This window comes from Brienomyrus brachyistius, chromosome 18 (assembly GCF_023856365.1).
Source record: "Brienomyrus brachyistius isolate T26 chromosome 18, BBRACH_0.4, whole genome shotgun sequence".
Classification (NCBI taxonomy): Eukaryota; Metazoa; Chordata; class Actinopteri; order Osteoglossiformes; family Mormyridae; genus Brienomyrus; species Brienomyrus brachyistius.
Window position 1 is genome coordinate 10,802,570 of NC_064550.1, and position 26,877 is coordinate 10,829,446.

The window sequence follows — 26,877 nt, forward strand, 5'->3', positions numbered from 1 at the left end:
ACTCACCGGGCGTATAGTTCTGATTTCCCCGTTTTGTGAGCCCACTTCAAACAGCGCCCTGTCTGTCGCTTTCTGCAGTTTATATGAGAGCCAGGCATTCTGTCCAGAGTCCACATCGATGGCCACCACTTTAGTGATAAGATAGCCCACATCAGCTGAACGAGGCACCATCTCTGCCACCAAGGAGCCACCAGTCTGTACTGGGTAGAGGATCTGAGGTGCGTTGTCGTTCTGGTCCTGGATGATAATGCGAACTGTAGCATTTCCAGTTAATGGAGGTGAACCCGCATCCTGAGCTCTAATTTTTATTTGAAATTCTTTAAGTTTCTCATAATCGAAAGAATGCACGGCGAGAATTACCCCGCTTTCGGCATTTACCGACACGAGAGAAGAGGCGGACACACCGTTGACCTCCGAGTCCTCCAGCAGGTAGGAGACGCGCGCGTTCTGGCAGCAGTCGGCATCATTCGCTTTTACAGTGAAAATGGAAACACCGGGTGAGTTGTTCTCTAACAAACGAACATCAAAGGATCGTTGTTCAAATACTGGTGCATTATCGTTCACATCGGACACTCTAATATGTAAAGTCTTATTACTTGAGAGAGGAGGTGAGCCTTCGTCTGTAGCTGTTATTGTAACATTATACTCTGAGTCTATTTCTCTATTCAGCATTTTTACTGTCTGAACGGTAAAGTAATTCCTTGTAGACCATTTAATGACAAAAGGCGAATCTTCAGATATAATGCAATTCACCTGACCATTTTCTCCTGAATCTAAATCTTTAACGTTAAGAACTGCAATAGTAGTTCCTGGTAAAACGTCTTCTGAAACCGGATTAGTGAATGATGTTAACGTTATAATGGGAATGTTATCATTCATGTCGATTATATCAATAATAACAGCACAAGAATCTGTAAAAGCACCGTGATCTCTTGCTTCAACATTTAGCTCGTATCTTTTATCTTTTTCAAAATCTATACTTCCTCTTACAAAAATGTCGCCCGATTTTTCGTCAATTTCAAGCACTCCGCTATCTGTTTCAGACATATGTCTAAAGGAATATGTCACTTCACCGTTAACGTCTTTATCCGAATCAGTTGCACTAACTGTCGTCACAAGCGTCCCATTAGGTGAGTTTTCTAGTACAGTGGCTCTGTAGAGCTTTTTGGTAAAAACCGGAGCGTTATCATTCACATCCAAAACCTTTACATTTATTTTCATCACACCAGACATTGGAGGGTGACCACCGTCTACAGCAGTTACAGTTAGAAATAAGTCCTCCTGCTTCTCTCTGTCTACGGGGGATTGGAGGACCATCTCATTATATATAGTACCATCAGGACGAGATTCCTGTTTTAATACAAAATTATCAGTCGGTTTCAGACTGTAGCTCTGTATGGTATTAATACCGACATCGGGATCATAAGCGCTGTCCAGCAAAAACCGCGCACCAGGTAAAGCATTCTCACTAATCTCAATATTTATTTCTTCATTTGGGAATTTTGGAGCATGATCATTCACATCCGTTATTTCTATGGTGGTTTCAATTAACTGAATTGGATTTTCAAGAATAATTTCAATATTGAAGCTGCACACGTTTGTTTTCTTACATAACGTCTCCCTGTCTATTCTCTCTTTCACCATCAATATTCCTTTGTCTGTGTTCAGCTCCACGTACCGACTGCTGTCTCCGGCAACGATCCGAGCTCGACCGCTTTTCAGCCTTTTAACGTCAATCCCCAAATCCGTAGCGACGTTGCCGATGACGGAGCCTTTCACCATCTCCTCCGGAATAGAGTATCGCATTTGTCCATGAGTTACATAAGAAAACCAAAGGAAAATCATCCATAGTCGTAATTGCCCGTTTCCAGTGCTGGTTATTTGTCTGATACCCATTTCCTCCGTCTCAGTTTTCGTATTAATCTCACAATGACGTTTTATAAAATGTGAAAAACCATCCTGCCAAATCAGCCTTCCGATAACAAAGCAGTAACCATGAGGATGTTAAAATCTCTTTTCCGAATCCAGATCCGCGACATACGATCACTGAGCTCTTTCCTCCACCCTTTTCTGATGAAATGGCCCGGTACTGAATACAAACTGCGCCTGGATCTCCGTGAGCCGCAGTAATAAGGGAGTCAGATGGATCCCGCCGCAGCTCGTCACCTTATAGCCAACAGCGGCCCTTACAGTCCTGTGAGGGAAACGCTGCCACGTTCTCTGTTCGCAACATTTTCTATCCTGTAATCTCTGGCTGCTACAACATACAATCAGGGTAGTAAAATCAATTTGCTTTTCATCAAATACAAGCTAGTTACTTGTTGCTTTATTCATGAAGAAACTAGAAATTATCCTCTACATCCTTCAAGGCTCTAACTCAGATTTGTTGCCGGTCCTTCCTGGGTTCAGATTTGGGGATGGATGAATGGGTGGATGGTTGTATTTTAAGGTAATTTTTTTGCATGCTTTTCCAGTAAGATCAGCCTCATAAAAATGCTAATATACCAACTTTAAATCTAGGTACAATAATGATGTTGACGTTTTATGTTTTGTTGTGACTTAATAATGCAGAAGCATAGTAAAGTCAGACACATCATATTGTTACGATATCAGGACTCTGTGATTCATAACAATTAGAATATATAATTATTATTATGTAATGACAGGATGACATGAACGTACACATGCCCAGTCATACATTCATACATAATCGGTATGTTCAGTAAACATTCAGTGGTATGAATAATTTGCAGTACTTTGATTGTACTCCGTAATAACTTATTGTATATCAATAACATCTGTCTTACAACCACTAATTCACTGCTTCCTGTCTGTACTGGGCCTGGAAATCACAGTGTCTCAGGAGAAGAAGCTCATGTATATATATCTCTATATACATGAAGCAGGAGCAACATTCAGCAGCACAACCCAAAAAATATGTAGGATCAGTGATACCAGCTGAGTCACCCGGCCTCCATAATGTTACTGAAGGTTTGGTTTTGTGTCTCGTTACACAGGACATGAGGGAGGACTTGCACTATAACAGGAATAAGACAATTTCTACAACATACCCTTTCTGTTTTTTTTTGGAACTCAACTGCTTGTATATTTTCTTTTGAATGGTCTTACTCTCCATCTCATTTGAGGCCTCCTAATATACTGTAATACCAGGAGTTTGTGGACATCTCTAGTTATTATAAAAATTGGCTAATTAAGCCACATCCATGGCTGACTCAGGTGTATAATTAAGCAAAGAGCCGAGACCGATCACTGGCAGCAGAACACGTGGTTGTACAGAACAGATGTCTGAGTTTTGCTTGAAACCAACATAAGAAAAACAAATCAGGTCACTGAATGTAGTAAATGGATGCACTGAATGCAATGAACTTTGTGGAAACTACAGGAAAGACACATGATACCAAAATGACAGCTAATCAGACGAAATAGTCAGGAACTGGGTGAGTTTAAAAAGTTATAACTATAAATGTCATGCGGCACAGGACACATTATTAATGATATTAAGTCTACTTTACGGTATTAAGTAAATGGCGGCGAAATACGTAGTGACGGTTCAAAATTAAATTTGCTACTTACCAAATCTGTCTCATCAAACATGCTCTTTTCATTCCCCGTAAACTCCATTGTTTCAGCAGACTTGGGATCCATTATTAAAATGTTCTGACTATTAGGTCTGACAAACTTACAGTCACTCTTCCTGGAGTCAGTCGTCATATACACCTCGTAGTTGTGCATATGCTGTAAAGTTCCTGTACCTCCGGCGTCTGAGTAAAGTGTTGGATAATACGGTATAACTGGCAGGTTGGACTGATAAAAGATGCGTGATTGTCTCCATCTATAGATTTTCACGGATATAATCACTACTAAAGATAAAATAAAGAGGAAGGACACTACAGCCAAAGCCAGAACTAAATAAAAAGTCAGGTTGTCATTGTAATCCTTGTCGTGAGTATTGTCACTGAATTCCGAGAGTACTTCAGGGAAGCTGTCCGCCACCATCACATTAACGTTGACTGTAGCTGAGCGAGACGGCTGTCCGTTGTCCTCCACAATAACAGTAAGCCTTTGTTTCATGGCGTCTTTATCACTCACCGGGCGTATAGTTCTGATTTCCCCGTTTTGTGAGCCCACTTCAAACAGCGCCCTGTCTGTCGCTTTCTGCAGTTTATATGAGAGCCAGGCATTCTGTCCAGAGTCCACATCGACGGCCACCACTTTAGTGACAAGATAGCCCACATCAGCTGAACGAGGCACCATCTCTGCCACTGAGGAGCCACCAGTCTGTACTGGGTAGAGGATCTGAGGCGCGTTATCGTTCTGGTCCTGGATGATAATGCGAACTGTAGCATTTCCACTTAATGGAGGTGAGCCCGCATCCTGAGCTCTAATTTTAATTTGAAAATCTTTAAGTTTCTCATAATCGAAAGAATGCACGGCGTGAATTACCCCGCTTTCGGCATTTATCGACACGAGAGAAGAGGCGGGCACACCGTTGACCTCCGAGTCCTCCAGCAGGTAGGAGACGCGCGCGTTCTGGCAGCAGTCGGCATCATTCGCTTTTACAGTCAAAATGGAAATACCGGGTGTGTTGTTTTCTATCAAACGAACATCATAGGATCGTTGTTCAAAAACAGGCGCATTATCGTTAACATCGGAAACTCTGATATGTAACGTCTTTTTACTTGAGAGAGGAGGTGAGCCTTCGTCTGTAGCTGTTATTGTAATGTTATACTCCGAGTCTGTTTCTCTATTTAACAATTTAATTGTCTGAACGGTAAAGAAATTCCTTATAGACCATTTAATGACAAAAGGCGAGTCTTCGGGTATAATGCAATTCACTTGACCATTTTCTCCCGAGTCTATATCTTTAACGTTAATAACTGCAATATTAGTTCCTGGTAAAGCGTCTTCAGAAACCGGATTAGTGAATGATGTTAACGTTATAATGGGGATATTATCATTCATATCAGTGATATCAATAAGAACGGTACAAGAATCTGTAAACCCACCGTGATCTCTTGCTTCGACATTTAGCTCGTATCGCTTATCTTGTTCAAAATCTATGCTTCCTCTTACAAAAATGTCGCCAGATTTTTCGTCAATTTCAAACACACCGCTATCTGTTTCAGACATGCGTCTAAAGGAGTATGTCACTTCACCATTAACGCCTTTATCCGAATCAGTTGCAGTAACTGTTGTTACAAGTGTCCCCTTGGATGCGTTTTCTAGGACAGTGGCTCTGTAGAGCTTTTTTGTAAAAACCGGAGCGTTGTCATTCACATCCAAAACTTTTACATTTATTTTCATCATGCCGGACATTGGAGGGTGACCTCCGTCTACAGCAGTTAATGTTAGAAATAAATCCTCCTGTTTCTCTCTGTCTACGGGGGACTGTAGCATCATCTCGATGTGAATAGTACCATCGGGACGAGATTCCTGTTTTAATACGAAGTTATCAGTCGGTTTCAGACTGTAGCTCTGTATGGTATTAATACCGACATCGGGATCATAAGCGCTGTCCAGCAAAAACCGCGCACCAGGTAAAGCATTCTCACTAATCTCAATATTTATTTCTTCATTTGGGAATTTTGGAGGATAATCATTCACATCCATTATTTCTATTGAAATTTCAAATATGTGAATTGGATTTTCTAGAATAATTTCAATACTGAAACTGCACACTGTTGTTTTTTTACACAACACCTCCCTGTCTATTCTCTCATTGACCACCAGTATTCCTTTGTCTGTATTCAGCTCCACGTAGCGACTGCTGTCTCCGGCAACGATCCGAGCTCGGCCGCTTTTCAGCCTTTTAACGTCAATCCCCAAATCCGCAGCGACGTTGCCGATGACGGAGCCTTTCACCATCTCCTCCGGAATTGAGTATCGCATTTGTCCATGAGTTACATAAGAAAAAGAAAGGAAAATCATCCATAGTCGTACTTGCCCGTTTCCAGTGCTGGTTATTTGTCTGTTACCCATTTCCTCCGTCTCAGTTTTCGTATTAAAATTCCAAGGGCGTTTTATAAAACGTGAAAAACCATCCTGCCAAATCAGTCTTCCGACAACAAAGCAGTAACAATGAGGATGTTAAAATACCTTTTTCCGAATAGAGAACCACGATATACGATCACTGAGCTCTTTCCTCCACCCTTTTCTGATGAAATGGCCCGGTACTGAACACAAACTGCGCCTGGATCTCCGTGAGCCACAGTAATAAGGGAGTCAGATGGATCCCGCTGCAGCTCGTCACCTTATAGCCAACAGCGGCCCTTACAGTCCTGCGAGGGAAACGCTGCCACGTTCTATGTTCGCAACATTTTTATCCTGAAATCTCTGGCTGCGACAACATACAATCAAGGTAGTAAAATGAATTTGCTTTTCATGAAATACAAGTTAGTTACTTTTGTCAGTTACCAGTTCCTTATTGCTTTATTCACAATGAAAGTGGAAATTATTCTCTACATCCTTCAAAGCTAGTGCTCAGATTTGTTGCCGGTCCTTCCTGCTTTCAGCTTTGGGGATGGATGGATGGATATTTTATAAGGTAATTTTTTATTTTTTGCAAGCTTTTTCACTAAGATCAGGCTCACAAAAATATTAATATAGCAACTTCAAATGTAGGTACAATATTTATCTTGACTTTATGTTTTGTTGTAACTTAAAGCAGAACTATATTGCTGTCAGAAACATCACACTGTAACCACATCAGGACTCTGTGATTCATAACAATTCGAATATAATAATAATAATAATAATAATTATTATTATTATTATTATTATTATTATCTAATGACAGGGAGACATGGAAGCACCCATGCACAGTTATACATTCATACATAATCAGTATGTTCAGTAAACCTTCAGTGGTATGAATAATTTGCAGTATGTTGCTTGTGTTCTCTAATATCTTTTCATGTATCAATATCATGCATCTTACTACTAATTCACTGCTTCCTGTCTGTACTGGGCCTGGAAATCACTGTGTCTCAGGAGAAGAAGCTCATGTATATATATCTCTATATACATGAAGCAGGAGCAACATTCAGCAGCACAACCCAGAAATATGTAGGATCAGTGACACCAGCTGAGTCACCCGGCCTCCATAATGTTACTGAAGGTTTGGTTTTGTGTCTCGTTACGCAGGACATGTGGGATAACTTACACTATAACAGAAATTGGACAGTTTCTACAACATTAATTTTCTTTCTTGTCAGTAGCTTATTTTGTCTGAACGCAAAAGCTTATTTACTTTATGTTCTTTTGAATGTTTTTACTTTCCATGTCAGTTGAGCCCTTTTAATATGCTGTAATACCAGAAGTTTGCGCACATCTCTGCACTGTAAAAACAATAAAATTGGTAAAAAGTCTGGCAGCACATTTGCCAAACAGTTACTGTCAAATTACGGTAAAATACCAAATGTTATTTTACAGTACATCTCTGAAAAAATTTACATGGTCTTCAGATTACTGATTTGCGCTATTATAAAAAGATCTCTAAAATGCAGCATGGTGGTGCAGTGGTTAGCACTGTTGCCTCACACCTCTGGGTCCCAGGTTCGAGTCTCCGCCTGGGTCACATGTGTGTGGAGTTTGCATGTTCTCCCCAAGTCGTCGTGGGGTTTCCTCCGGGTACTCCGGTTTCCCCCCACAGTCCAAAAACATGCTGAGGCTAATTGGGCTTGCTAAATTGTCCGTAGGTGTGTATGTGTGAGTGAATGGTGTGTGAGTGTGCCCTGCGATGGGCTGGCCCCCTATCCTGGGTTGTTCCCTGCCTCGTGCCCATTGCTTCCGGGATAGGCTCCGGACCCCCTACGACCCAGTAGGATAAGCGGTTTGGAAAATGGATGGATGGATGGATCTTTAAAATGGAAAAAAGCATCAAAATGCTGTGAAATAAACTTGAATTTACATGTTTGTTATCTTTTAAATTACAGTATAGTAGTATTTTCAAATAAATTTGCTTTATTTATTCAAAGCATATAACAGTCAAGATAGAGATTTGTACATTTAAAACAAAAGGCAAGTAATGTAAAATTACTGTACAATCCATCCATCCATTTTCTGTAACAACTTATTCTATGCAGGGTCTCAGTGGGTCATATGGCCATAAGCAGGAAACAACCCAGGATGGGACGCGAACCCATCGCAGGGCACACTCACACACTTACACACCATTCACTCACACACATTCACTCACACACACACACACACTCACACACATTCACTCATACACGTTCACTCACACCATTCACTCACACACCATTCACTCACACACGCACACCTATGCGTAATTTGACATCTGTGCACATCACTTATTATGAGATAAACTGGTTAATTATGCCACAACCATGGCTGACACCGGTGCATATTTAAGCAAAAAGCCACACAACCTCCATCAACAAACACTGGCAACAGAAATTTTGGTGGAACAAAAGAGATAAGAGACGTTTAACTTGGTACCAGCAAAAGATGCCGTTTTTCCAGCAAATCAGAGCATTAAATTCATGTAGACTGACCCAGGTAAACTGCAAGTGTTGTGATTGTGACGTAGAAACATCTTGCAGTTCGGTTCTGAAGTGGCCCACAAGCGCACAGAAAGGGACCTGGTCACCCAGCAGCAATACCCAACCTGATCGGTACCAAGTCCCCCCAGCAATAAAAAGCCTTGCAAGTGGAGAATAGAGGCTCTGTATTAATACCTATGAGGTAGGAGTGAAACTTTGGAAAAACTGGAGTCCACGTATCTTTGGCCATATTCTGTAGGCTATTTAGATGCAAAATATATTTGACAAATGCACTTTAGGAGGTCACTTATTATCTATAATATTTAAATTTGAAAATTAATGTAATGCTTTTCTACAGTTTTATTTATTAAATCCAATTAAATGTGCAAAATGAAATTCAAATAATCTAGAATGCAACGTAAATTTATTTACGAATGTTGAAAATAAAAGGACGAGTGCACTCAAGTTTGTGGAGACATTATACCAGAATGACAGCAAACCAGAGGAGAGTGAGGAACTGGGACACAACCAAAACAAAAATCACAATGAGTGCCTCGCACCTACGATACTTGCCCCTAAAAATACTAAATGTGGGGTCTATTATCCCATGAGGCGCTTAAGATGAAAAACTGCGCGTAAAATATTGTGCGCTTTTACTTACGCGCAAAAAAAAGAATCTACCCCGGTGAAAATAATAACTATGTAACTATGAACTTGAAACGATACGAGACTGTAAGGGGAGTACCTTTTCACAATTATGCACGTTCGTTACTCGGCCAAATAAGGGCAAAAGATATAAGAAACAATTTACAGCGGAAGTATATAAATAAGCATTTATTATACCAGGATTCCACAGTTCATTTTCCCTGCCCCAATAAGTAAGTGGAGGGTCCAGGCCAGGGGCGGACTGGCAATCGGGAGCACCGGGACATTTCCCGGTGGCCTGACGGTCGTTCTGGCCTGCCGGCTGCAGCTGTGCAGACGATCAGCCTGGCATGTGATAGGCTGGTGTGCAACTACGAATTAATTGACGGATCTCTCAATCTACGAATCAGGCAATGGCGGAGGGAAAATTACACTCCCACATGACCCAACGTCAGCGACGCACTGCCTAATATCTGGCTATATCCAGAGACAGGGTAAATCTGACTAAATCGTTCAAAAAATGGAGCGTAAACGCAGAGGAGGAGCAGAGAGGGAGCGTATAAAAAGGAAAAAAGCCCTGACCGCAGACGCCGCAAGCTGCTGCAAAATCCCAGCCATGTTCGCCAGTAAGGGAACAGGTTGGTCAAGATTACATTTACATTATATTTATAATAATTTGGCAGACGAACACTTTCATCCACATCACTTAGATAATCACAATAGATCAAATTAAACCAACAAACGAGCAACAATATGTAAGTGCTGCTGTGCTGTGTCAAGTTTCGTTTCGTCTACATGTAGCATATTTTTTATATAATAAATAAAAATGAATAAAAAGTAGACAGAATAGTGTTAGTGGGTCAAATTGTTTTTAATAATAAATAAATCAAGTAGATGGTATGGAAAAGAATACAGTATTAGTTATTTTGATTTTTCATTTCTAGTCTACAATATATAGCCTACGATGTTTGTTTATTTATTTATTTTGAAAAGGTGACGAAGGAAGCGTCAGTAGCACTAGTGCTGCAAATGCTCCTGCTGTTGAGCTAGAGGTGGTGGACAGTTCAGCGTTTGAGTCAGAGCAGGAACCTTCAGGTAAACTTTAAGATAAGCAAAACTAAACATGCAGGCAGCAGGATATACTTTTTAAACAACATGTGCTTTTTATGATTTATAAGATCAGTAGTAGGACTGTGATTTTGGGGACATACAACTGATGGCTGCACAATTATAAATACAGATTATTGAACCCGCTTATTTCATATTGCAGAGCAACTAGATGTGCAGAGTGAGAGAGAGAATGATTCAGGGAAAGGTGAAGGAGACAGTGAAAGCCTTGATATCTCTTTTGATTATTTTGCCCGTCCACAGTCTAAGGATTTAGATTTTTTTTTAAGTATCACCCAATTCAAACATCTGAAAGAGCCATTCCTGATGTATTACATTCAAAAGATGGCACAAACAGAAAATGGCTGACATACAATGAAAGTAATCACTCCCTATTCTGCTCAGTATGTCTTGCATTTGCAAAACCTTTAGGCAGTGACAGTGCATTTGTCAAAGGAGGTATGCAGGCCTGGAAACATATCCATCAGAGAGTACAGGAACATGAGAGAAGCAGTATCCGTAGAGAAAGTGCTGAAACCTTTTTTCTTAGAGTCAACAAAGCAGATATCCATACCCTTCTGACTGATAAGCAAATGACCGTCCATCGAGACCAGGTTAGAAAGAGAAGGCAGGTCTTGGAACATGTGATTGATGTAGTGAAAGTTATTGGTAAATGTGACTGCAGCAGCAGAGGTGGCCTGGGAGTGGAGTCAAATTCCCGGCCTGAATTATTGTCCCAGTCCGCCACTGGTCCAGGCAACACCGTAACCCCCTCACAATGATCTCAGCACAGCAATCTCTAAAACACTCGTTAGAATATTTCACAATCAGCTACAACACCCTTCTAGAGTTCACACGTGCACAATAAAAAGCGCCTGAACAGCTCACATCAATAACAAGGGGCCGTGAACACCAGATTACCATGTGGATCCTCCTAAACAACACACAAATACACCAAAATCAATTTATATCAAACAATATTATTTAAATTAACTACTCGGGGGAAGACAACACAATCCCCCGAAAACAAAAACCAACAACATAAATAATACCCCGGCTTCTGGAAGGAACCACAAACCGTTCAAGTGGCGCCTGGAGTCCACGCCGCTGCCACCGAACGCGGACCTGCATCGCTAACTTCCCAACCCGGCGCACCCCTCCTGTACTCGCCTTATATCCCAACAACACGATAGTTTCCCCAAGATAAGCACCTTCGCATATGGCAGCTGCAGCATGGATTCCTTCGCTGACATTATCTATCGTCCATAATTCCGCTTCACAGGTATTTCCAGTTAATCTTTACTTGCAACCATAAAAATCCCCTTCAACAAGACACTATAAATAACATTAATTGCAGAACTTAGCTAAATGTTTAAAAGATAAATAATGAAGATTTACAAATTATTAAAATGTATCAACTTACCAAATCTCGCTCATCAAACATGCTCTTTTCATTCCCCGTAAACTCCATTGTTTCGGCAGACTTGGGATCCATTATTAAAATATTCTGACTATTAGGTCTGACAAACTTACAGTCACTCTTCCTGGAGTCAGTCGTCATATACACCTCGTAGTTGTGCATATGCTGTAAAGTTCCTGTACCGCCGGCGTCTGAGTAAAGTGTTGGATAATACGGTATAACTGGCAGATTGGACTGATAAAAGATGCGTGATTGTCTCCATCTGTAGATTTTTACTGATATAATCACTACTAATGACAAAATGAAGAGGAAGGACACTACAGCCAAAGCCAGAACTAAATAAAAAGTCAGGTTGTCATTATAATCCTTCTCGTGAGTATTGTCACTGAATTCCGAGAGTACTTCAGGGAAACTGTCCGCCACCATCACATTAACGTTGACTGTAGCTGAGCGAGACGGCTGTCCGTTGTCCTCCACAATAACAGTAAGCCTTTGTTTCATGGCGTCTTTATCACTCACCGGGCGTATAGTTCTGATTTCCCCGTTTTGTGAGCCCACTTCAAACAGCGCCCTGTCTGTCGCTTTCTGCAGTTTATATGAGAGCCAGGCATTCTGTCCAGAGTCCACATCGACAGCCACCACTTTAGTGACAAGATAGCCCACATCAGCTGAACGAGGCACCATCTCTGCCACCGAGGAGCCTCCAGTCTGTACTGGGTAGAGGATCTGAGGCGCGTTGTCATTCTGGTCCTGGATGATAATACGAACTGTAGCGTTTCCACTTAATGGAGGTGAACCCGCATCCTGAGCTCTAACTTTAACTTGAAATTCTTTAAGTTTCTCGTAATCGAAAGAATGCACGGCGTGAATTACCCCGCTTTCGGCATTTACTGACACGAGAGAAGAGGCGGACACACCGTTGACCTCCGAGTCCTCCAGCAGGTAGGAGACGCGCGCGTTCTGGCAGCAGTCGGCATCATTCGCTTTTACAGTGAAAATGGAAACACCGGGTGTGTTGTTTTCTATCAAACGAACATCATAGGATGATTGTTCAAATACTGGTGCGTTATCGTTCACATCGGACACTCTGATATGTAACGTCTTGTTACTTGAGAGAGGAGGTAAACCATCGTCTGTAGCTGTTATTGTAACGTTATACTCTGAGTCTATTTCTCTATTTAGCATTTTTGTTGTTTGAACGGTAAAATAATTCCTTGTGGACCATTTAATGACAAAAGGGGAATCTTCAGACATAATGCAATTCACCTGACCATTATCTCCCGAATCTAAATCTTTAATATTAATAACTGCAATAGTAGTTCCGCTTAAAGCGTCTTCAGAAACCGGATTAGTGAATGATGTTAACGTTATAATGGGAATGTTATCATTCACGTCGATTATATCAATAATAACAGCACAAGAATCTGTTAAACCGCCGTGATCTCTTCCTTCAACATTCAACTCGTATCTTTTTTCTTTTTCAAAATCTATACTTCCTCTTACATAAATGTCCCCCGATTTTTCGTCGATTTGAAATACTCCGCTTTCTGCTTCAGACATATGTCTAAAGGAATATGTCACTTCACCATTAACGCCTTTATCCGAATCAGTTGCACTGACTGTTGTCACAAGTGTCCCTTTCGGAGAGTTTTCCAGGACAGTGGCTCTGTAGAGCTTCTTGGTAAAAACCGGAGCGTTATCATTCGCATCCAAAACCTTTACATTTATTTTCATCACACCAGACATTGGTGGGTGACCCCCGTCTATAGCAGTTAATGTTAGAGACAAATCCTCCTGTTTTTCTCTGTCTACCGGGGATTGTAGCATCATCTCAATATATTTACTGCCATCAGGACGGGTCTCCTGTTTTAATACAAAGTTATCAGTCGGTTTCAGACTGTAGCTCTGTATGGTATTAATACCGACATCGGGATCATATGCGCTGTCCAGCAAAAACCGCGAACCGGGTAACGCGGTCTCACTAATCTCAATATTTATTTCATCTTTAGGAAATGTTGGAGCGTGATCGTTTATATCCATTATTTCTATTGTGATTTCAATTAATTGAATTGGATTTTCAAGAATAATTTCAACATTGAAGCTGCACAAATTTGTTTTCTTACACAGCGTCTCCCTGTCTATTCTCTCATTGACCACCAGTATTCCTTTGTCTGTGTTCAGCTCCACGTACCGACTGCTGTCTCCGGCAACGATCCGAGCTCGGCCGCTTTTTAGCCTTTTAACGTCAATCCCCAAGTCCGCGGCGACGTTGCCGATGACGGAGCCTTTCACCATCTCCTCCGGAATAGAGTATCGCATTTGTCCATGAATTACATAAGAAAAACAAAGGAAAATCATCCATAATCGTACTTGCCCGATTCCAGTGCTGGTTATTTTTCTGATACCCATTTCCTCCGTCTCAGTTTTCCTATTAATCTCACAATGACGTTTTACAAAACGTCAAAAACCATCCTGCCAAATGAGCCTTCCGATAACAAAGCAGTAATCACGCAGATGTTAAAATCCCTTTTCCGAATGCAGATCCGCGACATACGATCACTGAGCTCTTTCCTCCACCCTTTTCTGATGAAATGGCCCGGTACTGAACACAAACTGCGCCTGGATCTCCGTGAGCCGCAGTAATAAGGGAGTCAGATGGATCCCGCCGCAGCTCGTCACCTTATAGCCAACAGCGGCCCTTACAGTCCTGCGAGGGAAACGCTGCCACGTTCTATGTTCGCAACATTTCCTATCCTGAAATCTCTAGCTGCGACAACATGCAATCAAGGTAATACAATGAATTTCTTACTCGTGAAATATAAGGCAGTTACATTGCGGAATTACCTATTAGTTTTTGCTTTATTGATAAAGAAACTAGAAATGATGTAATACTTTATTCCAAGTATGAACATAGATTTGTTTCCAGTCATTCCTGTGTTCAACTTTGGGGATGGGTCGCTGTTTTTGTTTTATTATTCATAGATTAGAATTGTACACTGTAAACCTTTTGTCAAAGTGTTTTGTTGTTTTTGGGATGGGTATAATGTAGGATCTAAGAAATTATTCTTTTTAGCAAGGTTCATCAACAAGATCTGCCTCACAAACATGTTAAAAAAATAATTATGTTGACTTACAATGTTTTGTTGTAACTTGATAAAAGACAACCATACTGCTGTCAGAAACATTGCATTTTAATCACTTCAGTCTTCTATGACTCTTATAATAACTAGCAAAAATGATAATTATGTAATTTGAGGAAGACATGAAAGCATGCATGCGGAGTCATACATTTATACTTCAGTGGTATGTATAATTCACAGTACTTTAGTTGTATTCTCTAATATCTTATTATATGTCAATAACATCTGTCTTACAACCACTAATTCATTGTTTCCTTTCTGTACTGGGCCTGGAAATCACAGTGTCTCAGGAGAAGAAGCACAAACTCTGTATGCATGAAGCAGGAGCAACATTCACCAACACAACCCAAAAATATGTAGGATCAGTGATACCAGCTGAGTCACCCGGCCTCCATAATGTTACTGAAGGTTTGGTTTTGTGTCTCGTTACACAGGACATGTGGGATAACTTACACTATAACAGGAATAAGACAATTTCTACAACATTCCCTTTCTGGCTGTTTTTTAGAACTCAATAACTTATATATTTTCTTTTGAATGTTCTTACTTTCCATCTCATTTGAGGCCTCCTAATATATTGTAATACCAGGAGTTTGTGGACATCTCTAGTTATTATAAAAATTGGCTAATTAAGCCACATCCATGGCTGACTCAGGTGTATAATTAAGCAAAGAGCCGAGACCGAACACTGGCAGCAGAACATGTGGTTGTACAGAACAGATCACTGAGTTTTGCTTGAAACCAACATAAGAAAAACAAATCAGGTCACTGAATGTAGTAAATGGATGCATTGAGTGCAATGAACTTTGTGGAAACTACAGGAAAGACACATGATACCAAAATGACAGCTAATCAGACGAAATAGTCAGGAACTGGAAAACAACAACAACAATAATACTAACTGTGGGGTCTATTCTGCCATCCGGCACGTAAGTTAAAAATAATGTTATAACTATATGAATACAAACGTCATGCGACACAAGAAACATTAAATAATGATATTAAGTATATTTAATGGTATTTAGTAAATGGTTGCAAATACTTAGTGACGATTCAAAAGTATGATCATAAACTTACCAAATCTCGTTCATCAAACATGTTTTTTTCATTTCCCGTAAACTCCATTGTTTCGGCAGACTTGGGATCCATTATTAAAATGTTCTGACTATTAGGTCTGACAAACTTACAGTCACTCTTCCTGGAGTCAGTCGTCATATACACCTCGTAGTTGTGCATATGCTGTAAAGTTCCTGTACCTCCGGCGTCTGAGTAAAGTGTTGGATAATACGGTATAACTGGCAGGTTAGACTGATAAAAGATGCGTGATTGTCTCCATCTATAGATTTTCACGGATATAATCACTACTAAAGATAAAATGAAGAGGAAGGACACTACAGCCAAAGCCAGAACTAAATAAAAAGTCAGGTTGTCATTGTAATCCTTGTCGTGAGTATTGTCACTGAATTCCGAGAGTACTTCAGGGAAGCTGTCCGCCACCATCACATTAACGTTGACTGTAGCTGAGCGAGACGGCTGTCCGTTGTCCTCCACAATAACAGTAAGTCTTTGTTTCATGGCGTCTTTATCACTCACCGGGCGCATAGTTCTGATTTCCCCGTTTTGTGAGCCCACTTCAAACAGCGCCCTGTCTGTCGCTTTCTGCAGTTTATATGAGAGCCAGGCATTCTGTCCAGAGTCCACATCGACGGCCACCACTTTAGTGACAAGATAGCCCACGTCAGCTGAACGAGGCACCATCTCTGCCACTGAGGAGCCACCAGTCTGTACTGGGTAGAGGATCTGAGGCGCGTTGTCGTTCTGGTCCTGGATGATAATGCGAACTGTAGTATTTCCGCTTAATGGAGGAGAGCCCGCATCCTGAGCTCTAATTTTAATTTGAAATTCTTTAAGTTTCTCATAATCGAAAGAATGCACGGCGAGAATTACCCCGCTTTCGGCATTTACTGACACGAGAGAAGAGGCGGACACACCGTTGACCTCCGAGTCCTCCAGCAGGTAGGAGACGCGCGCGTTCTGGCAGCAGTCGGCATCATTCGCTTTTACAGTGAAAATGGAAACACCGGGTGAGTTGTTTTCTACCAAACGAACATCATAGGATCGTTGTTCAAATACTGGCGCATTGTCGTTCACATCGGACACTCTGATATGTAAAGTCTTGTTACTTGAAAGAGGGGGTGAGCCTTCGTCTGTAGCTGTTATTGTAACATTATACTCTGAGTCTATTTCTCTATTTAGCATTTTAATTATTTTAACGGTGAAATAATTTTTTGTAGACCACTTAATTGCAAAAGGAGAATCTTCAGATATGATGCAATTCACCTGACCGTTTTCTGCCGAGTCTATATCTTTAACGTTAATAACTGCAATAGCAGTTCCAGTTAAAGCGTCTTCAGAAACCGGATTAGTGAAGGATGTTAACGTTATAATGGGAATATTATCATTCACGTCAGTGACGTCAATAATAACAGCACAAGAATCTGTAAACCCACCGTGATCCCTAGCATCCACATTTATCTCATATCGCTTATCTTTCTCAAAATCTATACTTCCTCTTACATAAATGTTGCCCGATTTTTCGTCGATTTCAAACACTCCGCTTTCTCTTTCAGACATGTGTCTAAAAGAGTATGTCACTTCACCATTAACGCCTTTATCCGAATCACTTGCACTAACTGTCGTCACAAGTGTCCCATTGGGTGCGTTTTCTAGGACAGTGGCTCTGTAGAGCTTCTTGATAAAAACCGGAGCGTTATCATTCGCGTCCAAAACCTTTACATTTATCTTCATTGCCCCGGACCTCGGTGGGTGACCTCCGTCTATAGCAGTTAATATTAGAGACAAATCCTCCTGTTTCTCTCTGTCTACGGGGGACTGTAACATCATTTCAATATATTTACTACCATCAGAACGAGTCTCCTGTTTTAATACAAAGTTATCAGTCGGTTTCAGACTATAGCTCTGTATGGTATTAATACCGACATCGGGATCAAAGGCGCTGTCCAGCATAAACCGCGCACCGGGCAACGCGGTCTCACTAATCTCAATATTTATTTCATCTTTCGGAAATGTTGGAGCATGATCGTTTATATCCAGTATTTCTATTTCTACTTCAATTATCTGAATTGGATTTTCAAGAATAATTTCAATACTGAAACTGCACACTGTTGTTTTCATACACCACACCTCCCTGTCTATTCTCTCATTGACCACCAGTATTCCTTTGTCTGTGTTCAGCTCCACGTACCGACTGCTGTCTCCGGCAACGATCCGAGCTCGGCCGCTTTTCAGCCTTTTAACGTCAATCCCCAAATCCGCAGCGACGTTGCCGATGACGGAGCCTTTCAACATCTCCTCCGGAATAGAGTAGCGCATTTGTCCCTCAGCTACAGAACAAAACCAAAGAAAAATGATCCATAATCGTACTTGCCCGTTTCCAGTGCTGGTTATTTGTCTGATACCCATTTCCTCCGTCTCAGTTTTCGTATTAAAATTCCAAGGACGTTTTATAAAACGTGAAAAACCATCCCGTAAAATCAGCGCTCCGAAAACAATGCAGAGACCAAGGCGACGTTAAAATCCTTTTCCCGAATAGAGATTAGAGACATACGATGACTGATCTCTTTCTTCCACCCTCTTCTGATGAAATGGCCCGGTACTGAACACAAACTGCGCCTGGATCTTCGTGAGCCGCAGTAATAAGGGAGTCAGATGGATCCCGCTGCAGCTCGTCACCTTATAGCCAACAGCGGCCCTTACAGTCCTGTGAGGGAAACGCTGCCACGTTCTCTGTTCGCAACATTTGCTATCCTGTAATCTCTGGCTGAGACAACCTACAATCATGGTAGTAAAATGAATTTGCTTTTCATGAAATACAAGCTAGTTACTTTTGTCAATCACCAGTTCCTTGTTGCTTTATTAACAAGGAAAGTGGAAATTATTCTCTACATGCTTCAAAACTTGTGCTCAGATTTGTTGCCGGTCCTTCCTGGGTTCAGCTTTGGGGATGGGTCATTGTTACCATATCAGGACTCTGTGATTCATTAGAATTAGCATATATTTTTCTTATGTAATGACTGGAGGACATGAGACACACATGCCCAGTGATACATTCATACACAATCGGTATGTTCAGTAAAGCTTCAGTAGTATGTATAATTTGCAGTATGTTGCTTGTGTTCTCTAATGTCTTTTCATGTATCAATATCATGCATCTTACTATCACTAATTCACTGCTTCCTTTCTGTACTGGGCCTGGAAATCGCAGTGTCTCAGGAGAAGAAGCTCATGTATATATATCTCTATATACATGAAGCAGGAGCAACATTCAGCAGCACAACCCAAAAAATATGTAGGATCAGTGATACCAGCTGAGTCCCCCGGCCTCCCTAATGTTACTGAAGGTTTGGTTTTGTGTTTCGTTACGCAGGACATGTGGGATAACTTACACTATAACAGGAATCGGACAGTTTCTACAACATTTATTTTCTTTCTTGTCAGCTTATTTTGTCTGAACGCAAAAGCTTATTTACTTTATGTTCTTTTGAATGTTTTTACTTTCAATGTCAGTTGAGCCCTTTTAATATGCTGTAATATCAGAAGTTTGCGGACATCTCTACACTGTAAAAAAAACGGTAAAAACTCTGGCAGCACATTTGCCAAACAGTTATTGTTAAATTACTGTTAAATTCCAAATGTTATTTTACAGTACAACTCTGCAAACAATTCATAGGGCTTTCCCACATGTGTACTATAATGATACAGCCAAAAGCTGGTGAAATTGCAGATTTGGACTATTATAAAAAGATCTCTAAAATGGAAAAAAGCATCAAAATGCTGTGAAATAAACTTGAATTTCCTTAATTTAAATGTTTGATATCTTTTACTTTACAGTATAGTAGTATTTTCAAATAAATTTGCTTTATTTCTTCACAGCATATAACAGTCAAGATACAGATTTGTACATTTAAAACAAAAAGCAAGCAATGTAAAATTACTGTACAATCCATCCATCCATTTTCTGTAACAACTTATTCTATGCAGGGTCTCAGTGGGTCCAGGGCCTATGGCTGTAAGCAGGAAACAACCCAGGATGGGACGCGAACCCATCGCAGGGCACACTCACACACTTACACACCATTCACTCACACACATTCACTCACACACACACACACACACACTCACACACATTCACTCAAACACGTTCACTCACACCATTCACTCACACACCATTCACTCACACACGCACACCTATGCGTAATTTGACATCTGTGCACATCACTTATTATGAGATAAACTGGTTAATTATGCCACAACCATGGCTGACACCGGTGCATATTTAAGCAAAAAGCCACACAACCTCCATCAACAAACACTGGCAACAGAAATTTTGGTGGAACAAAAGAGATAAGAGACGTTTAACTTGGTACCAGCAAAAGATGCCGTTGTTCCAGCAAATCAGAGCATTAAATTCATGTAGACTGACCCAGGTAAACTGCAAGTGCTGTGATTGTGACGTACAAACATCTTGCAGTTCGGTTCTGAAGTGGCCCACAAGCGCACAGAAAGGGACCTGGTCACCCAGCAGCAATACCCAACCTGATCGGTACCAAGTCCCCCCAGCAATGAAAAGCCTTGCAAGCGGAGAATAGAGGCTCTGTATTAATACCTATGAGTTTGGAGTAAGACTTTAGAAAAACTGGGGTCCACGTGTCTTTGGCCATATTCTGTAGGCTATTTAGATGCAAAACAAATTTGACAAATCCACTTTAGGAGGTCGCTTATTATCTATAATATTTAAATTTGAAAATGAATGTAATGCTTTTCTACATAGTTTTATGTATAAAATCCAATTATATGTGCAAAATGAAATTCAAATGACATAGAATGCCACATAATTTTATTTGCGAATGTTGAAAAGAAAAGGTCTAGTGCACTCCAGTTTGTGGAGACATTATACCAGAATGACAGCAAACCAGAGGAGAGTGAGGAACTGGGACACAACCACAACAAAAATCACAATGGGTGCCTCGCACCTACGATACTTGCCCCTAAAAATACTAAATGTGGGGTCTATTATAACGTCAGGCGCTTGAGATAAAAAAGGTGCGTAAAATATTGTGCGCTTTTACTTACGCGCATAAAAGAATCTACCCCGGTGAAAATAATAACTATGTAACTATAAACTTGAAACGATACGAGACTGTAAGGGGAGTACCTTTTCACAATTATGCACGTTCGTGACTCGGCTAAACGGGGCACCAGTTATAAGAAACAACTCACAGCAGAAGTATATAAATAAGCATTTATTATACCAGGATTCCACAGTTCATTGTCCCTGCCCCAATAAGAAAGTGAAGCGCCCAGGCAACACCCCCCACAAAAAGATCTCGGCACAGCAATCTCTAAAACAATAATTAGAATATTTCACAATCAGCTAAAACACCCTGCTAGAGTTCACACGTGCACAATAAAAAGCGCCTGAACAGCTCACATCAGTAACAAGGGGCCATGAATACCAGATTAACATGTGGTTCCTCCTAAACAACACACAAATACTCAAAAATCAATTTATATCAAACAATATTATTTAAATGAACTACTCGGGGGAAGACAACACAATCCCCCGAAAACAAAACCCCACAACATAAATAATACCCCGGCTTCTGGAAGGAACCACAAACCGTTCAAGTGGCGCCTGGAGTCCACGCCGCTGCCACCGAACGCGGACCTGCATCGCGAACTTCCCAACCCGGCGCACCCCTCCTGTACTCGCCTTGTGTCCCAACAACGCAATAGTTTCCCCAAGATAAGCGCCTTCGCATATGGCAGCTGCAGCATGGATTCCTTCGCTGACATTTTAAATCGTCAATACTTCCGCTTCACGGGAGTTTCCAATTAACCTTTACTTGTCACCATAAGAATCCCAGCGTACAAGACACTATGTATAACATTAATTGTCGATATTGGCTAAATGATTAAAAGATAAATAGTCAAGATTTGAAATTATTAAAATTTATCAACTTACCAAATCTCGCCCATCAAACATGCTCTTTTCATTCCCCGTAAACTCCATTGTTTCAGCAGACTTGGGATCCATTATTAAAATGTTCTGACTATTAGGTCTGACAAACTTACAGTCACTCTTCCTGGAGTCAGTCGTCATATACACCTCGTAGTTGTGCATATGCTGTAAAGTTCCTGTACCTCCGGCGTCTGAGTAAAGTGTTGGATAATACGGTATAACTGGCAGGTTGGACTGATAAAACATGCGTGATTGTCTCCATCTATAGATTTTCACGGATATAATCGCTACTAAAGATAAAATGAAGAGGAAGGACACTACAGCCAAAGCCAGAACTAAATAAAAAGTCAGGTTGTCATTGTAATCCTTGTCGTGAGTATTGTCACTGAATTCCGAGAGTACTTCAGGGAAGCTGTCCGCCACCATCACATTAACGTTGACAGTAGCTGAGCGAGACGGCTGTCCGTTGTCCTCCACAATCACAGTAAGTCTTTGTTTCATGGCGTCTTTATCACTCACCGGGCGTGTAGTTCTGATTTCCCCGTTTTGTGAGCCCACTTCAAACAGTGCCCTGTCTGTCGCTTTCTGCAGTTTATATGAGAGCCAGGCATTCTGTCCAGAGTCCACATCGACAGCCACCACTTTAGTGACAAGATAGCCCACATCAGCTGAACGAGGCACCATCTCAGCCACCGAGGAGCCACCAGTCTGTACTGGGTAGAGGATCTGAGGCGCGTTGTCGTTCTGGTCCTGGATGATAATGCGAACTGTAGAATTTCCGCTTAATGGAGGTGAGCCTGCATCCTGAGCTCTGACTTTAACTTGAAATTCTTTAAGTTTCTCGTAATCGAAAGAATGCACGGCGTGAATTACCCCGCTTTCGGCATTTACTGACACGAGAGAAGAGGCGGACACACCGTTGACCTCCGAGTCCTCCAGCAGGTAGGAGACGCGCGCGTTCTGGCAGCAGTCGGCATCATTCGCTTTTACAGTGAAAATGGAAACACCGGGTGTGTTGTTTTCTACCAAACGAACATCAAAGTATCGTTGTTCAAATACTGGCGCATTATCATTCACATCGGACACTCTGATATGTAAAGTCTTGTTACTTGAAAGAGGAGGTGAGCCTTCGTCTGTAGCTGTTATTGTAACATTATACTCTGAGTCTATTTCTCTATTTAGCATTTTAATTATTTGAACGGTGAAATAATTTTTTGTAGACCATTTAATTGCAAAAGGAGAATCTTCAGATATGATGCAATTCACCTGACCGTTTTCTCCCGAGTCGGTATCTTTAACGTTAATAACTGCAATAGTAGTTCCAGTTAAAGCGTCTTCAGAAACCGGATTAGTGAAGGATGTTAACGTTATAATGGGAATATTATCATTCACGTCAGTGACGTCAATAATAACAGCACAAGAATCTGTAAACCCACCGTGATCCCTAGCGTCCACATTTATCTCGTATCGCTTATCTTTCTCAAAATCTATACTTCCTCTTACAAAAATGTTGCCCGATTTTTCGTCAATTTCAAACACTCCGCTTTTTCTTTCAGACATGTGTCTGAAGGAATATGTCACTTCACCATTAACGCCTTTATCCGAATCACTTGCACTAACTGTCGTCACAAGTGTCCCGTTGGGTGCGTTTTCTTGGACAGTGGCTCTGTAGAGCTTCTTGATAAAAACCGGAGCGTTATCATTCGCATCCAAAACCTTTACATTTATTTTCATCGGCCCGGACTTCGGTGGGTGACCTCCGTCTGTAGCAGTTAATGTTAGAGACAAATCCTCCTGTTTCTCTCTGTCTACGGAGGACTGTAGCATCATCTCAATATATTTACTACCATCAGAACGGGTCTCCTGTTTTAATACAAAGTTATCAGTCGGTCTCAGAGTGTAGCTCTGTATGGTATTAATACCGACATCGGGATCATAAGCGCTGTCCAGCAAAAACCGCGCACCGGGCACCGCCGCCTCATTGATCTCAATATTTATTTCATCTTTCGGAAATGTTGGAGCATGATCGTTTATATCCAATATTTCTATTTCTACTTCAATTAACTGAATTGGATTTTCAAGAATAATTTCAATACTGAAACTGCACACTGTTGTTTTCATGCAAACCGTCTCCCTGTCTATTCTCTCATTGACCACCAGTATTCCTTTGTCTGTGTTCAGCTCCACGTACCGACTGCTGTCTCCGGCAACGATCCGAGCTCGGCCGCTTTTTAGCCTTTTAACGTCAATCCCCAAATCCGCGGCGACGTTGCCGATGACGGAGCCTTTCACCATCTCCTCCGGAATGGAGTATCGCATTTGTCCATGAGTTACATAAGAAAAACAAAGGAAAATCATCCATAATCGTACTTGCCCGTTTCCAGTGCTGGTTATTTTCCTGATACGCATTTCCCCAGTCTCAGCTTTCGTATTAATCTCAAAATGACGTTTTATAAAACCTGAAAAACCATCCTGTCTAATCAGCCTTCCGATAACAAAGCAGTAACCATGAGGATGTTAAAATCCCATTTCCGAATAGAGATCCGCGATATACGATCACTGAGCTCTTTCCTCCACCCTCTTCTGATGAAATGGCCCGGTACTGAACACAAACTGCGCCTGGATCTCCGTGAGCCGCAGTAATAAGGGAGTCAGATGGATCTCGCCGCAGCTCGTCACCTTATAGCCAACAGCGGCCCTTACAGTCCTGCGAGGGAAACGCTGCCACGTTCTCTGTTCGCAACATTTTTATCCTGAAATCTCTGGCTGCGACAACATGCAATCAAGGTAATAAAATGAATTTATTATTCATCGAATATAAGCCAGTTACTTTGCGGAATTGCCGATTATTTTTTCCTTTATTGATAAAGAAACTAAAAATGATGTAATACTTCATTCCAAGTATGAGCATAGATTTGTTTCCAGTCATTCCTGGGTTCAACTTTGGGGATGGGTCGCTGTTTTTGTTTTACTATTCATAGATTAGAGTTGTACACTGTAAACCATTCGTCAAATTATTTTGCTGGTTTTGGGATGGGTATAATGTAGGATCAAAGAAATTTTTCTTTTTAGCAAGGTTTATTAACAAGATCTGCCTCAGAAACATGTTAAAAAATAATTATGTTGACTTACAATGTTTTGTTGTATCTTGATAAAAGACAACCATACTGCTGTCAGAAACATTGCATCTTAACCACATCAGTACTCTGTGACTCTTATAATAAATAGCAAAAATGATAATTATGTAATGTGAGGAATACATGAAAGCATGCATGCTGAGTCATACATTTATACTTCAGTGGTATGTTTAATTCACAGTACTTTAGTTGTATTCTCTAATATCTTATTATATGTCAATAACATCCGTCATGCAACCACTAATTCACCGTTTCCTTTCTGTACTGGGCCTGGAAATCACAGTGTCTCAGGAAAAGAAGCTCATATATATATATCTCTATATACATGAAGTAGGAGCAACATTCAGCAGCACAACCCAAAAAATATGTAAGAACAGTGATACCAGCTGAGTCACCCGGCCTCCCTAATGTTACTGAAGGTTTGGTTTTGTGTCTCGTTACACAGGACATGTGGGATAACTTACACTATAACAGGAATAAGACAATTTCTACAACATACCCTTTCTGTTTTTTTGGAACTCAATTGCTTATATATTTTCTTTTAAATGTTTTTACTTTCCATCTCATTTGAGGCCTCCTAATATACTGTAATACCAGGAGTTTGTGGACATCTCTAGTTATTAGAAAAATTGGCTAATTAAGCCACAACCATGCCTCACACCAGTATATAATCAGGCAGTGGTGGCTTGATGATTAGGGACATATAATTGAAAGATTGCAGGTTCGATTCCCCGACCAGCAAGGCACCACTGCTCCCTTGGCACTGAATTAGCTGCCCCCTGCTATGTCACATATGGGTTAAATGCAGAGGACACATTTCGTTGTTGTCTGCTGTGGTGTGTCAACAATGACAATTAATCACTAAATTCTAAAATAATTAAGCAAACAGCCCCACCTTCTCCATCAACAAACACTGGCAACAAAATTTGTGGTTGAACAGAAGAGATAAGTGACTTTTAACGTGGCACCACCATAAGATGCCGTCATTCCAACAAATCAGTTCACTGGATTAATACCCCACAGATCCACATAAACTGCAAGTGTCGTCATTGCAAAGTAGAAACATCTTGGAGTTTAGTTCTTAAATGTCCCACAAGCGCACAGAAAGAGACCTGGTCACCCAGCAAGTCCCCTCAACATTGGAAAGCCTTTCCAGTGGTGATTAGAGGCTAATAGAGAAACCAAAAGCTGACAAACTCTGTATTAATATCCATGGGTTTGGAGTGAGACTTTGGAAAAACTGGAGTCCATATGTCATTGGGCTTATTCTGTTGGCTCTTTAGACGTAAAACTCATTTGACAAATCCATTTTAGGATGACAGTTATTATCTAAAGTTTCTAAATTTGAAAATTAATATGTGGCTATTCTACATAGTATTCTTCATAAAATCCAATGGTATGTCCAAGATAAAATAATTAATCAAGAATATAACGCAAATTTATTTACGAATGGTGGAAAGGAAAGGACGAGTGCGCTAAAGTTTGTGGAAGCAATGTGAAAGACATTATAGCAGAATGACGGCTAGCCATGCATAGGAGAGTGAGGAACTGGGACAGAACTACAGCAAAAATCACAATGGCTGCCGCGCACCTACGATACTTGCCCATAAAAACACTAAATGTGGGGTCTATTATAACGTCAGGCGCTTAAGATGAAAAAAGGTGCGTAAAACATTATACGTTATTACTTACGCGTATTAAAGAATCTACCCTGGTGAAAAAAAAACTACACTGTAAGAAATGGCAGTGAATTTGACATTAAAACCATGTAAAATCACTACAGAAAAGTATAGTAAACCCAAAAACACAATTTTCCTGCTTCAATCACAGCGGACTTTTGTAAACTATTAAATATAATATT

General features: G+C 40.8%; 1 protein-coding gene across 38 annotated transcripts in view; it reads right to left on the minus strand.

Moving 5' to 3' along the window:
• LOC125712471 (protocadherin beta-16-like) overlaps positions 1 to 26,877 on the minus strand; it is a 108,130-nt gene that overhangs the window by 43,112 nt on the left and 38,141 nt on the right. For 2 of the 38 annotated variants that reach the window (XM_048982566.1, XM_048982535.1), the window contains exon 2: positions 11,701 to 11,844. The exons of 6 other annotated variants lie outside the window; for them this stretch is intronic. In XM_048982566.1, the coding sequence (XP_048838523.1) occupies positions 11,701 to 11,844 (144 nt within the window). Of the gene's footprint in view, positions 1 to 278; positions 2,294 to 3,594; positions 3,820 to 4,515; positions 6,244 to 11,700; positions 11,845 to 12,621; positions 14,436 to 15,914; positions 16,140 to 16,702; positions 18,529 to 21,882; positions 22,108 to 22,803; positions 24,612 to 26,877 lie in introns of those variants that run through there. 30 more of the 38 variants (XM_048982562.1, XM_048982529.1, XM_048982525.1 and 27 more) reach the window with 27 other exon arrangements.